This window comes from Brassica oleracea, chromosome C6 (genome assembly GCF_000695525.1).
Source record: "Brassica oleracea var. oleracea cultivar TO1000 chromosome C6, BOL, whole genome shotgun sequence".
Taxonomy (NCBI): Eukaryota; Viridiplantae; Streptophyta; class Magnoliopsida; order Brassicales; family Brassicaceae; genus Brassica; species Brassica oleracea.
Window position 1 is genome coordinate 20,390,118 of NC_027753.1, and position 14,079 is coordinate 20,404,196.

Consider the following 14,079-nt stretch of genomic DNA (forward strand, 5'->3'; position numbering starts at 1 on the left):
TTTTAACGTTAAAAGTTTTAAAACGATTTCAACGCAGATAAAAAAGCAGACCATGACTTTGTTAGTGCGACTGCTCTTCTTTTTCCGCGTTAATAAAAAAAAGATATACTCTCACTGCCTGCACCATCAGTAAACAACTTCTTATCTTATCATACAATCTTATCATACAATCTTATCACATCGATCAACTATATAGAAATCAATTAGAGACGTGTCCAGTTTAGTCTAATCTATATGTTCGCCAATTTGTCAACACACACAAAAACTGAGACTAACTTAAATTTTGTGATTGGAGATTGTATTACGTACGTCGCATTCAAAAATATTTCACAATCTTTGATTTTTCAACAAAAATACATCGGAATCAACATATAATATAAGTTTTGTTTACGAACCCTCACAACCTTTGATTTTTCAACAAAAATATATAGGAATCAACATATAATATAAATTTTGTTTCCGTACCCTCTCTAATAATATGTTTATGTCTCTAATGTCTATATATGTAGATGTCTACACAAAAGGATCAGAGACCACAAGCTGAAGCCAAAACCTAATTTAGGTGAACCAAAAAAGTATTACAAATATATATGTCAATAAATATAAAAGAGGCCAAACTACAAAGTTTTATAGTCATACGATGGAGGAGATATTGTCAAAAATCTTCAACGGAATCAATCTGGTTGAGGAGCTCAAATTCAACTTATCAGCACAAGAGTCGCCAGAATCTCTCTCGAGTTCTCTCGGTTCGATCTCCACTCTATTTAGAGACGCCAACGAGCGGCTGGGAATCCTACTTGAGAGGAAGAACGCTTTCGTACCAAATCAGCCTGAACCAAAACCAGTTCAAGTGTCTGGCTTGGACCAGATGATGATGCAGATTGAACCGGGTCTGAAGCAGGACCACAGAGTAAGGGAGAGAGTGATCAGATTAAGGCTTGGACCAGATGATTCCGGTCCTGGTTGCGCTTTCTCGACGCCAAGGCCTCGAAGAAGGTACGTAAAAGATTAAGGCTCCGAGTTCTTATGTCTTGTAGTGGAAGAAACATATAAAGACTTTGAATTATTACCCGGTATGCAGAGTTAATCTTGGACACAGCAAGTAGAATATTTGCCTTAGGCCCTTCAAAATTTTCGAGCTAGTATATATGAACATAGGTTTCTAAATTGTTTAAAAAAAAATATTACTAAAATATTTTCTAAACTGTTTAAGACCTTCAAAATCTGAAAAGCGGCTTTGCCGGTACGCAGCAGAGCAGAAAATAACATATATTCTTTTTCAAAAAAAAATTGGTATGGTTGGAATACGATTAATAACATGTAGAATAAGTCTAGTTATATATATATATATGCATATATAGTTGTGGACCAGTCGGGTTTCGGCTGTGGTTCAGTCAAGGTTCGGGGTTTATGGATTTCAGTCTCATTCGGATATTATACGGTTTTGCTTGGATTTGGTTTAGGATTTGTAACATTGCTAAAAACAGGTAGAACCCAATATAGTTTCGGGTTCAGATCTTAGTCGGGTTTTTGGTTCCAAACTATTGTTTTGCACTTAGTTAAACCCGAGAACAAAATAAAAATCTAATGAAACAAATATCATAAATAATAAATTTAAAATGAAAAATGTTCTCATCATGATTCTTTTTGGTTTTAGTGTTTTTGACAAGTGAAGTTATAGAGTAAAGACACTGAAATTAGAGAACATAACTCAGAACTATGTGAAATCACATCATATCCGATAATTCCAAAGCGAAAACATAAACTCGACTATAGAGAAGAAGAAGGAGAACTAAATACCAAAATATATTAAACTAAGTATTTGAGTTAATTATTCATATAATAGATGCTTATTTTAGGTACACAATAAAATCTTAGAATATTTTAGATATTTATTTAGGATTGAATTCGAGTTTGGTACGAGTATTTTGGAATTTTGAAAATTTTGGATTTTCAGATGTATATTGGGTTTGAGTCCAGTTAGGATAAAACCCATAACCCAAAATACCGTAAAATAAATCTCTTTCGATATTTATGTTTGATTCGGTTCAATTCAGATTCATTTTTATCAGGTTGATCGGGTCGGTTCAGATTTTTGGATTCAGTTTATTTGCCTACTCCCTAGTTGTGGACATGTAAATCCCACCCCTAGCTGTGGACATGTAAATATTGAGGTATGTATCATATACATATGTACAGGAAGAAGGATGGAGCCGTGGAAACGGTGTTGGTAGCGACGGCGAGGATGGTGAACATGGGCACTCCGCCAGACGATAATTATGTTTGGCGTAAATATGGCCAAAAGGAAATTCTCGGTTCTAGATATCCTCGGTAATTATATTAATCAATTTTAAAAATGATTCCTTGTTTGCGTAATAGTATATTAGTTTATTTTATCATTTGGAAGTGGTTTTGTTAAGTCTTGAATCCATATTTACCATTTAATCACGGTCCAAGATGGAGGGAAACAAGGATATGAGACTATTTTGATAGATAACTGATGGAGTGGAAGCAACAATAACCGGCTCGACCAAGGGTTTATGAAACCATGTTTGGAACATGCCAGCTCAACCAAGGGATTCTAGGGAATTCTCGTTTGATACATGTTTCTTGATTGATGAATCTAATCAAATCAATACAAGGGATAGTGAATATTATTCTCGCAAAAGTCAAAAATTTTTATTAATTAAATCAAAAACCGAATACAACTTTAGGCTTAGATACCTATTTATAATAAATTTTTTAATCTATGAAAATCATAATCTTAATTAAAATAGGAAAACTACTAAAATATATAAAATACAATAAGAAATAATTATCTATGTAAACTTTGCTCGAGAATGGAATTATCTATGACATATTATTAGCCAGCAGTGATCTTGGTTTATTACATGAGACTAAGAGTTATCTCTCTGAGAACTTTGAAATGAAAGATATGGGTGAGGCATCCTATGTGATAGGAATTGAGATATTCCGTGACAGATCACTAGGAATTTTGGGATTGTCTCAGAAAGCATATATTGATAAAGTTCTTGAGAGATTCGGCATGATGACATGTTCTTCTAGCATTGTTCCTATGCATAAAGGTGACACGCTTAATCTTAAGCAATGTCCGCCGAATGAAATGGAACGTAATAAAATGCAAAAATACCCTTATGCATCTCTTGTGGGAAGTTTGATGTATGCACAGGTTTGTACCAGACTTGATATTAGCCACGCAGTTGGCATGCTGGGTAGATTTCAGAGTAACCCAGGACTCGCTCATTGGCAAGCTGCAAAGAAAGTTTTGAGATACTTAAAGGGAACAAGAAACTACATGTTGACATATCGAAAATCAACACATCCACAGATGGTTGGATTTTCGGACTCAGATTATGGTGGATGCAAAGACTCTAGACACTGTACTCTCGGCTATGTGTATCTCCTTGGTGGAGGTGCCATCTCATGGAAAAGCCAGAAGTCAGAGTTGATATACACATCCACTATGGAAGCTGGGTATGTTGCATGTTATGAGGCTTCTATTCAAGGAACATGGTTGCGGAATTTTGTGTCAGAGTTTGGGGCTTTGAGTTTTGTTGACAAGCCTCTCACTCTTTACTGTGACAATCAAGCTGCAATCTTCTTCGCTAAGCATGATAGGATATCTAAGGGAGCCAAGCATATGGACCTCAAATATCTATCACTGAAGCAAGATGTCAAAACAGAAAAGTTTGTCATTGAACATATAGGCACTGAACTTATGGTTGCAGACATATTTACAAAAGATTTACCTCCAAAGACTTTCATGAGGCATGATGAAAGTATGGATCTTGAGGATAACGCCTAATGTTGTTTGTTTATGATTAGCCTATGTATGACAATTATTTGAGCTCTTTTATGACTTTTACATCTTTTATATATTATGTTTCCAATGTGCACACACATTATTGTTGGTTGGATTTATGATAACAGAATGAGTCTCTCGTTAAAGACATTAAAGGGACCATTACTATACTCCTACATATGTTTATGGTCTAACTATGAAGGTGGTCAATGCGGTAGTACATGGAAGGGATCATGTTGCAGAATGATGTGTGACCGTCATGACTCTCATTGATTACTAGATTAGTCAAGATACTTATGATGACCAAATGAAAAAATAAAGTTATAGCATATTATGCCGGCCTTATGATTCCATAAAGAAAATATTAGTGGATCTCACTAACGACCAAGTGGGAGACTGTAAGGAATATTTTCTTTTCCTATTATATGGTTTTATAGTTATCCGTTTTCTATTAGAATATTGCTATTCCTTAATATTTTTGGTGACCAATGAAATTGGATATAAAGGAGTAATTCCTAATTTATCTCTAGCTTGATGGACGGTTGAGATTAATCTAAAGGAAACCCTAAAGAGGAATTATGTCCTCTCTCCACCGATAAATACATATCTTTAGACCATCATAAAGATATCCTAAAAGCAACAACTAATGTTATAGGCAAGGCGAGAGAAACCTAAGAGTTCCTAAGAAGAGATTGAGCTGTTCATATTAGGTATTAAGGATCTTATTGATTTTAATACGGTCATGCTTGGAAAGCAACTATGGAGGCTGATTGAGAAGCCAAATACTCTTTTTTCAAGAGTCTTCAAAGGACGATATTACAGGAATACTTCACCCCTGGAACCGATTCGCTCTTATTCCCCGTCATATGGCTGGGGGAGTATTATTTCTGCTAGATCTCTGGTTTGTAAAGGACTAATTAAAAGGGTGGGAACAGGTTCGTCTATCTCTGTATGGAATGATCCTTGAATTCCAGCCACTCGCCCGAGACCAGCAAACAAAAATCTTCACAACATTTATCCGGACCTCACAGTGGATTCCCTCATTAATTCGGAATCTCATTCATGGAATTTACAGGCAATCAGGACTCTAGTGGATCGTAAGGATGCAAAAATTATTGAAAGTATTCCATTAAGTAGGAATCATATTGAGGATAGGAATGGATGGCATTTTACTAACAATGGGAAATATTCGGTCCAATCAGGTTATCAGGTGCAACGAGTCTATCCTGATAGGAAAAAACCACCAGATTTTTATGGCCCCACAGTGGATTTACTAAAAGCTTTCTGTTGGAAAGTGCGGTGTCCCCCGAAGATAAAGCATTTCTTATGGCAACTTCTTTCAGGATGTATATCGGTAATGAAAAATCTAAAGGCAAGAGGGATACAAGGAGATATATGTTGTGCTCGATGCGGAGATCCGGAAGAATCAATAAACCATGTATTTTTTTTAATGTCCCCCAGCACGTCAAGTGTGGGCATTATCCAAGATTCTGTCACCTCCCAATATCTTTCCCATCAGCTCATTATTTGCTAATATGGATCATCTTTTTTGGAGAGTTCAGCCAAAGATGATCAATTTGCATGGATTTTATGGTATATTTGGAAAGCCCGGAATAACAAAATTTTTAGCAATATGGATATTGATCCGAGGGAAACACTTAAATTAGCTGAATTGGAATCATCACTTTGGACAGAAACACAAGTGGGAAATGACCCAACGAGAGGGCTTTCGGTACAAACCAGTCCTCCCCTAGTGACACCAGGTCGATGGTACTTCCTAGATGGCTCATGGAAAGATAAGGACTTATTTTCAGGGAAAGGCTGATATAGTACTTTACCGGGGTTTGATGGTCTATTAGGGGCAAGGAATGTAAGGACATGTCTTTCACCCCTTCATTCGGAGGTAGAAGCATTGATTTGGACAATGGAATGTATGAAGAATTTAAGACAATTTCAGGTAACATTTGCAACAGATTATTCTCAATTGGTGAAGATGGTTTCGGAACCAGAAGAATGACCAACATATGAAAGCTATCTGGAAGATATCAAGCTTTTAAAAGAAAGTTTCCTCAACTCAAACATCGTTCATGTAATTCGGACGGCGAAATTTCGGGCGGATAGCTTAGCACGTAGTGCTAGGAAACAACCGTCCTTTGTCGTTCACATGGATGCAGAATTACCGATCTGGTTTACAGAATCAACATAAATGAATCTGTAAATACTTTGCTGTTAAAAAAAAGAAGTAAATAATAAATATATTTGGATAATTTTCAAATCATTAACTAACAGAATAGTACAATTTGTAGTTAGTGGACGGACATTTCAATTGTTTTTGATTTTATATGCTGAACCAAAATTTAACCAAAATTCCAGGTCGTACTATAGGTGCAACCACCAGAAAGTATACAAGTGTCCGGCTAAGAAACAAGTGCAACGACTCGACGAAGATCCTTACATGCTCCGTGTCACTTACCGTAGTTCACACACGTGTCAATTCTCTACTACATCCTCATTCTCATCAACAGCCACCACCCCAGTTAATTACGGTCCGAACGTGCATAACATGGCAGACCTTATGTTCGAAAACACGGACTCTGTTGTTCCTTTCTGCGAACCCTACTTGAACAACGACAGTTTAGTCCCTGGAGCAGCCAGCTATGAGGATTCGTGGAAATCAACATGGCAGAGCTACGACATGTCCTGACTATGTAGTTTCTCAGCCAGCCAGAAGTTCAAAGTTAATTTATAATTTGAGATGGTTTAAAGTTTATTTCTTAATTTCAATTATGTTTTGCGAGTAATTAGGCTTATGCATTTTATAAATTAGCTACCGAGTAATCATCTTATGCATGTTCAATTGATTGAATAATAAAATAAGATGAAAGAAAAACGAACCATATGTATAGAAAAATCTTTAACTTGTTCTAACATAGTGCTTTTAACTTGTCCAGTTTTCTGTCGAGATAGCTATGGTTTATCTTCAGATCATCATGTCCTCACCATATCAGTCATAGATGGCAGGACCAATAATTTCTTTGTAAATAATTACTTCACTTTCCACGAACAAATTCTCCATCCAGAATCGAGTTTTGATTAAGAAACCAAAACACTTAGCTCTGATACCAACTGGTGCAGATGTGGAAACCGTAACCAGATAGGGTGTGATATCGATTGTTTAGTCTAAGAATACCCAAAAGAAAGCACATTCTTAAGATCGTTGAGAACTCGCAAGTTCTACCGAAAAGAAAAGAAGAAGAAGGAAATCAATCTCTTTAATAATAATTCAATAATAATCTACGTACAAAGATCCCATGAATCTTCTTATATACAGTTTAAGAAGATAAAACCAAATCCTAATTGATAAAGACTAATAATCTTAATATATAGTTATCTAATAAATAAATAAAAGAACTAAAGACCTATAATCTACGCTGCATCAGTTTGCTTGTGTTCCGGAGCCGTTGCATGTCGCCTCCGTAGAAGCCGAGTGGAGCCACTTTCGAGTGAGGTTTCGTGTGAGCACCCTAAGCTATTCCCTTGCGGTCTTTGTTTATCAAGGATTCAAGTAGCGATTTAAGTGGGACAAAATGTTGTCTTTTGTTCTGTGTTTCTATTAGCTCCAAGTTCACCAGTCATGGCATATTTTGAGTTAATTTCTAATGTTTTCTAGGGACTTCTAAAAACTTTTTTGCAGTATCTAGAAGCAAAATGGCTTTCTAAGCAGAAACTGATTCAGTTCATATTGTAACCATACCTTCATTTCATGGAATGATATTTACAATTTAGCAGAAAATATAATGCTTTTAGTGTCTCGTGTTTCACACGATATGAACATGTATCAAATGTTCTACAAAACACATGTATCATTAATTAACTCGTCCGACCAAATTTGATGGCATCCTAGCGTGGGAAATATCGCCTTAACTCATTAATATAAGCAAGTGATAATTAAGAATTTAAAATATTAAACATTTTCATGTTTTGCAAAGAAGAATACATTTTGATGTCCTTAACAAGTTCTTACAGTTGAAAAGACGCTATTAAGAAAAGAGCAAACGATCGATTACGAAGAAACTACCTTTTTTTTGTTTTTGCAATTGAACTACTTTGTTTTTTTCCCTTAGTATTAACCTCATGTTATAGCTACTTTCATTTCCTACTAATCTTTAGCTCCTCAACTTATTTCCTCTTTGTTCTACAGTCACATCTTCATTTACAATAGGTAAACTATAGATAAAAGTAAACATGCATTTCTCCAGTTTACTGGGTTTTTAACAATCAAACATCATAATTGAAGCAGTAAATCTCATAAATTTACATAAGTATACACGTGTGTATATATATATATTTATCATAACAAGCAAATATATTAATTGATGCACTAATTAGAGGGTAATATTGGTAGACTGATATCGAGAGCCAAAAACAGATTATCCAACAACAAAGCATGTTAGCCCTCACCAAACTGCTACACACTGCAAACAATTGTTTTATTTTATAGCTTCATTCATAAAATAATGTCGTAAGATACTTAGACATTTTTCATGTTAAAAACAAAAAAAAATTCAATATACTTTTCAACATTTTTTTTTCATTTGAGAAGACACTATCTATTAATAATAGTAATCTCAATTAATTTCAAAGCTTGTAAATTCCTATTTAGTTGAAAGGTTGTGTTTTCATCCTTAAAGTTGCATTTTTTTTTAACAACAATCAACAATCTATACTATTAAAAGTGAAGAAGTCCTAAAAAATCTAATTAAACAAAGTTTGTTGGACCTATTCAATAGAAACTTAATATGTCTTATTTTATACTTACATTAATTAATCAAAACTATCAGTATTATTAATAGGGAACAACCCAAACTGCCTATCATCATTATATCACCGATATATTTGCATCTAACATAGTCTTTTACACATTAATATTTTGAATGCATTATTATTCACTTCATTAGCGAGGAAAAAGTCAAAAAATAAATAAAATAATATGCAATGCACATATTTTCGACCTTATATAAATAATCATACATAAAAAAATCAAAATTCTACTGGTCGTGATTAAATTAGTGGGTATGTGTTGACAAAAAAAATAAAAATTAGTGGGTATGTTATCCATGTATTTTTTTAAAATCTATGTATGAACTTACAAAATATGTTCAACGTATTATGTATATTTTCAATACAAACCAAATCCCTATAAAATGAACCATATAATATATACTTATTTGACTCTCACCATTTTCATGTATTTTCTTGAATCTATGTATTTGTTCAAATACATATTTTCTAGAGATCTATACCCTAAACTATATTTCCATAAACATCTAAACCATATATCCTAAACTTTATTTCATATATTTCTAAACTATGATATCATTTCATATACATTTACTTTATATGACAAATCAAATAGTTTATTTAGTTTTATGTATTATTATAAAACATGAGAAGTTAATCAACTTTTTAAAAAGTGTTATCAAGTTTTTCCGGATTTTTATAAGGACAAATCAAATAGTTTATTTAGTTTTATGCATTACAAAAGAATACGCGAAGTTTAATATTTTTTTAAAAAAGTGTTATCAGGTTTTTATGGGTTTTACCGGAGGGTAATGGGTGTCGGTTCATATGTTAATTAACATTTTTTTTTATTTATCCGATTTTTAATTAACATGTTTTCATTAAATCTGAATTTCGTGGAAACATATCAGTTGGTAGAACCTTTGATAGAATGCTACATGAAAAACATAAGTCAGTCCAGATTATATACTTCAAGGGTTTATCGGTTCAACTGTGGGTCTAGATCAGATATAAAACACTCTATATATTTCAATTTGTCTGTACATCACATGTGTACCCCCAATAAAAGGAGTTAAATAATTTGTAAAAACATAATGCTTTTTTCGTACCATTTAAATATAGATGCACTATCAGTCCCCAACATTCGGTTTCGGTTTGGGTATTTTGGTTCTAGAAATTTAGGAGCCATTCATGTATTTACAAAATTTGGTTTGGTTTTATTCAGTTGGGTTATTGAGGTTTTGGTTCGGTTTGCTAGTAAACTTAGGAAAAGACTAATATCCCAAAAAAATGTGGATCCAATTCAGTTCTGCTTCGATTCTGTTTTTTCAGGTAATTTGAGATTTATAGATAAAATATTGGATCATTTGGGGTTTTCAGTTTAAATATCAGATAATTCATTTTTTCGAATAATTCAATTTTTCGTGTAATTTGGTTTATAAATAGTTGTTTTAGGATATTTGGTTATTTAGAAACTACATAACATTATTAGTTTTAGGTATATAATTTGTATTTAAAAATTCATGTACCTATTTGGTTTTCGATTCAGTTTTAAATTTTTGTCTCCATAGATATAGGATATGATCACTTATATATGAAATGCATTTCAATTTTGATCCGTGTATTTGAGTATGATGTGGTTTGGTTCACGGTTTTATATAAATGTCCCTAGACCTATACACTACTTTATATAGAAATTAATTTAAAATATTTTTTTAATTTTGAAAATAAACCCGTCAAAGTCTAGTGTATTATTACTTTAATTAGTTTACGGTCAATACAAATATCTCACCAACCAAACCGGTGGCAAAGAGTTAAAAATTACAATAGATTGATCTTCCATTGAATGCTTAGACAGAGAATCAGCCGCCATGTTCCTTTCTCTGTTCACACATCCCAAAGAACATTCAGGTAGCAAATAAATCCAGGAACATATATTATGTAAGATATTGCCCAATTGTAAGTGATCAACCACGATATTATTAAGAGAAAATTACTAGAAAAATTGGTTTATTATTAGAGTGTTATATATCTTTTAAAAATTACTAAAATATTTGGATATCCCAAGTAAATAACAATAAGGGCCTTTGGCTAGTTTTTTTTTTAATTGAAATTATTTTTAATCATTAAATCTACATCACTAATTAAGTATTCACATCAGCAATAAAGAACAATCAACCATTTCTTTAATTACATAACGTTGAAAAAAAAACACAACAACACAGCACAACTTCGTCGAAGAACTAAAGGAACCTTAACCGCCTATTCTCTGAAATCGTCATCGACATCGTGTTTACTCCCTCTTCCCCGAACTAACTCTATGTCTTGTCTTCTCCGATATCGTATTCCCCGAAATCGTCGTCTCCAATAGTTTCTACGAAATATTTTATGCTGCAATCGCCCGAAATCATCTTCTCTGCTGCGTTTTTCGAGTTTGTGGCTGAGTTTTAATTTATGTTGTGGCTGAGTTACTTTTCTTTTACGGCTGGTTTATATATGCATTGGTGGCTGAGTTACTTCCCACCAATCTCCGAAAACCTAACTATAAGAAGTGTGCATTCCGAGGAGAAAAGACAAATACACTCCTAAAAACACCCAGATCGGCAATTGTGGGATGTATTTAATTAAGTTTGTTTGTGATTTCATACCAATATTTGGATAATCTAATATATTTTTTTCAGATCTGAGTGAAAAAGAAATTGAACAAAAAGAGAATGAAGGATACGAAAAGAAGTGACGGATTCAGCAGAGACGACACATATGAGTTCATTGAATCTTGGATACATGGACGAGTTATCACCGGAATGGTGCAATCAACCTGTATTTTTGGTTTTCTATGTAAAAAACATAACTCACCCATGTATTTTGTGTTTGATTTATGCTATGTTTACACTACTCAGCCGTGTCGTTTATATATCTCAGCTGTGCCGTTTACATAACTCAGCTATACCTCAAACATACCCTAAAATCAGAAAATGTTTAGATAACTTAGCCGTATCGTTTAGATAACTCAGCCGTATCGTTTATATAAATCAGCAATACCTCAAACATACCCTAAAATCAGAAAACTGAATTCAAGTATTTTAAGAAGTTATATTGAAGATCATCTTATCATTATATAAATCAACTGAATGTGTATAGTTTCTTGAAGTTGATACTGTAACTTGATCTTGAGATATATGTTCTCTTACAATCACTTATACAATTCTTACTTAACAGATTCTAACATTAATATTTTCTTAAATCTAAACCTCAAATCCTAAACTATAGAATTATAAAGTTATAAAAATTATAAAGTTTATATTTAAACATTAAATCCAATATATTTTTATTATTTCAAGTTTAAGGTTTAGGTTTATAGTTTAGAGTTAAACTCAAATTTTAATCATTTAAAAAAAAATCTTTTATTTAAAATTCCATTTTAAATTTTGATTTAAACCCGTAACTATACTCTTTAAATTTAAGCAATTTTTAAAACAAATTGAAAAGAACTAAAATGAAATTTATATTGTTTTTCTCATGACCTTTGATTGATTTTAGTCTAAGGGTTTAATATTTTCAATATAAAATTATAATATTTTATAATATTTTAAAATTTAAACTACAAATATTAAATATAAAATTATAAAGTTAAATATTTTCAAAACATTATCTCAAACCATATCTATTTTGAACCTTTAGCCCTAAACCCTAAACCACATGTTTTGACCTATACCATAAAACTTCAAACTTTAAACAAAATTTAATTAATCATATACCATAAATTCTAACTACAAATGTTAAAACTCTAATATTTTTGTTATTTAAAAATATAATCTTAAATGTTAAATCGAAACCCAAAACACTATATACCAAACCCTAAACTCACTCAACTATATACCCAAAACTTAAAACTTCATATTTAAACCACACGTCAAAAAATCAACATAATAAAATCCAAGTTTTAAAATTTAAAACTTTATCAAAAATACAGTTTAATATAAAATATAATTATAATTTTAACCATAAAAATTAAAAGATTAACCATTGATTGTTTTAATCTAAGGGCTACAAATCCATCTTGGAATTATCTTCTAACTTTTTTCTCATTGGTTAGTTTTTTTAGTACAAGGATTACAATTCTTGACCATTGATTAGTTTTGATCTAATGGTCTAAAATGTTTTTTTCCTTCACTTTCTCTCTTTTACTTGAGGTCTCCTTCTCCTCTTTTCTTTCCTTCGGGAGTTCTTCACAGTCCCAGATCTTTTTCATCTCTCCCACTTTATGTCTTGTAAACAAGAGAGATTCATACATCATCATTCATTTCTTATGCCTTAGTATATTTGGTTTGTAAATCTTAGAAGTGTGAGAATAAGAAACGTCAAAGAAGAAAAGAAGATTGCTGGAGAAGAAGAAAAAAGTTCGAAGACATTGCCGTCGTCACGGATATTGAGCTCGTCATCGTCGCCATCTATACTCGCCGACGTCATCCTTGTTGCTGTTTCTCAGATCCATCTTCGCCGGTCTCCCTCTTCACCATAGTCGCCACCATACATGACACTGGAAGAGAGAAAGCTTCTTCTCTAACCGACCATGTTCGAAGACGACAACCACTGCTATAGATCTGTCTCAGATTTTTGAGTTGTTAGATCTATGTTATTTATGCGACTAATTTTTCTCTTGAATGGTATAAGCCAGCCGTAACGTTCCTATAATTCAGCCATCGAATGTAATTTGTTTCGCGGCGTTTCGTATTTTGGGCGGGAACAAACTCATTCTTTCAACTCTGAACACAATACTAAAACTTTAATATTTTCTTAAATTTGTACCTGAATCCCTAAACTATAGAACTATAAGGTTATAAAAATTATAAACTCAGCCGTAACGTATGCATAAGTCAGCTGTAATTTGATTATAACTCAGCCGTAACGTATGCATAACTCAGCCGTAAAGTATGCATAACTTAGTCGTAATGTATCTGAATAGTATAAGCCAGCCGTAACGTTCATATAACTCAGCCATCGAGTGTAATTTGTTTCACGACGTTTCATATTTTGGGCGGAAACAAAAAGTTTTGGGCCGGAACAAAATCATTCCTTCAACTCTGAACACAATATAAAACTTTAATCTTTTCTTAAATTTGAACCTCAAACCCTAAACTATAGAACAATAAAGTTATAAAATTATAAAGTTTATCTTTTGAACACAATATTAAAACTTCATTCTGTTCGTAAATTTGAACTTCAAACCCAAAACTATAGAATTATAAAGTTATAAAAAATTATAAACTCAGCTGTAACGTATGCATAACTCAGCCGTAACGTATGCATAATTCAGTCATAACGTATGTGTTGAGACTCACAGTATGAACTAAAGTTATCATATTCAGATGACGCACCATCTGACTCATCAAACATATAAAATCAGCTTTCAAATTCATCATCTTCTTCGTCTTCTCTCATTTTCTTACTTTTTT

At 32.8% G+C, this 14,079-nt stretch overlaps 1 protein-coding gene across 2 annotated transcripts; it reads left to right on the forward strand.

Moving 5' to 3' along the window:
- The first annotated feature begins 476 nt into the window (after window positions 1–476).
- Window positions 477–6,673, forward strand: LOC106299800 (WRKY transcription factor 55). Of its 2 annotated transcripts, XM_013735811.1 has the most exons (3): window positions 477–996; window positions 2,200–2,331; window positions 6,197–6,673. In XM_013735811.1, the coding sequence occupies exons 1-3, from the start codon at window positions 641–643 to the stop codon at window positions 6,525–6,527; spliced, it is 819 nt and encodes a 272-aa protein (XP_013591265.1). In that variant the 5' UTR covers window positions 477–640; the 3' UTR covers window positions 6,528–6,673. The 2 variants fall into 2 exon arrangements, with proteins under 2 accessions (XP_013591265.1, XP_013591266.1); XM_013735812.1 differs by lacking the exon at window positions 2,200–2,331 and having other exon boundaries at window positions 6,197–6,670.
- The last annotated feature ends 7,406 nt before the right edge of the window (window positions 6,674–14,079 follow it).

What these genes read in the sequence shown, in the direction of transcription:
- LOC106299800 (XM_013735811.1), top strand. Translation starts at nt 641, where the DNA reads ATGGAGGAGATATTGTCAAAAATCTTCAACGGAATCAATCTGGTTGAG. An exon ending in ACGCCAAGGCCTCGAAGAAG is followed by an intron (nt 997 to 2,199) that starts GTACGTAAAAGA and finishes ACATATGTACAG; the next exon opens with GAAGAAGGATGGAGCCGTGG. An exon ending in CTCGGTTCTAGATATCCTCG is followed by an intron (nt 2,332 to 6,196) that starts GTAATTATATTA and finishes CCAAAATTCCAG; the next exon opens with GTCGTACTATAGGTGCAACC.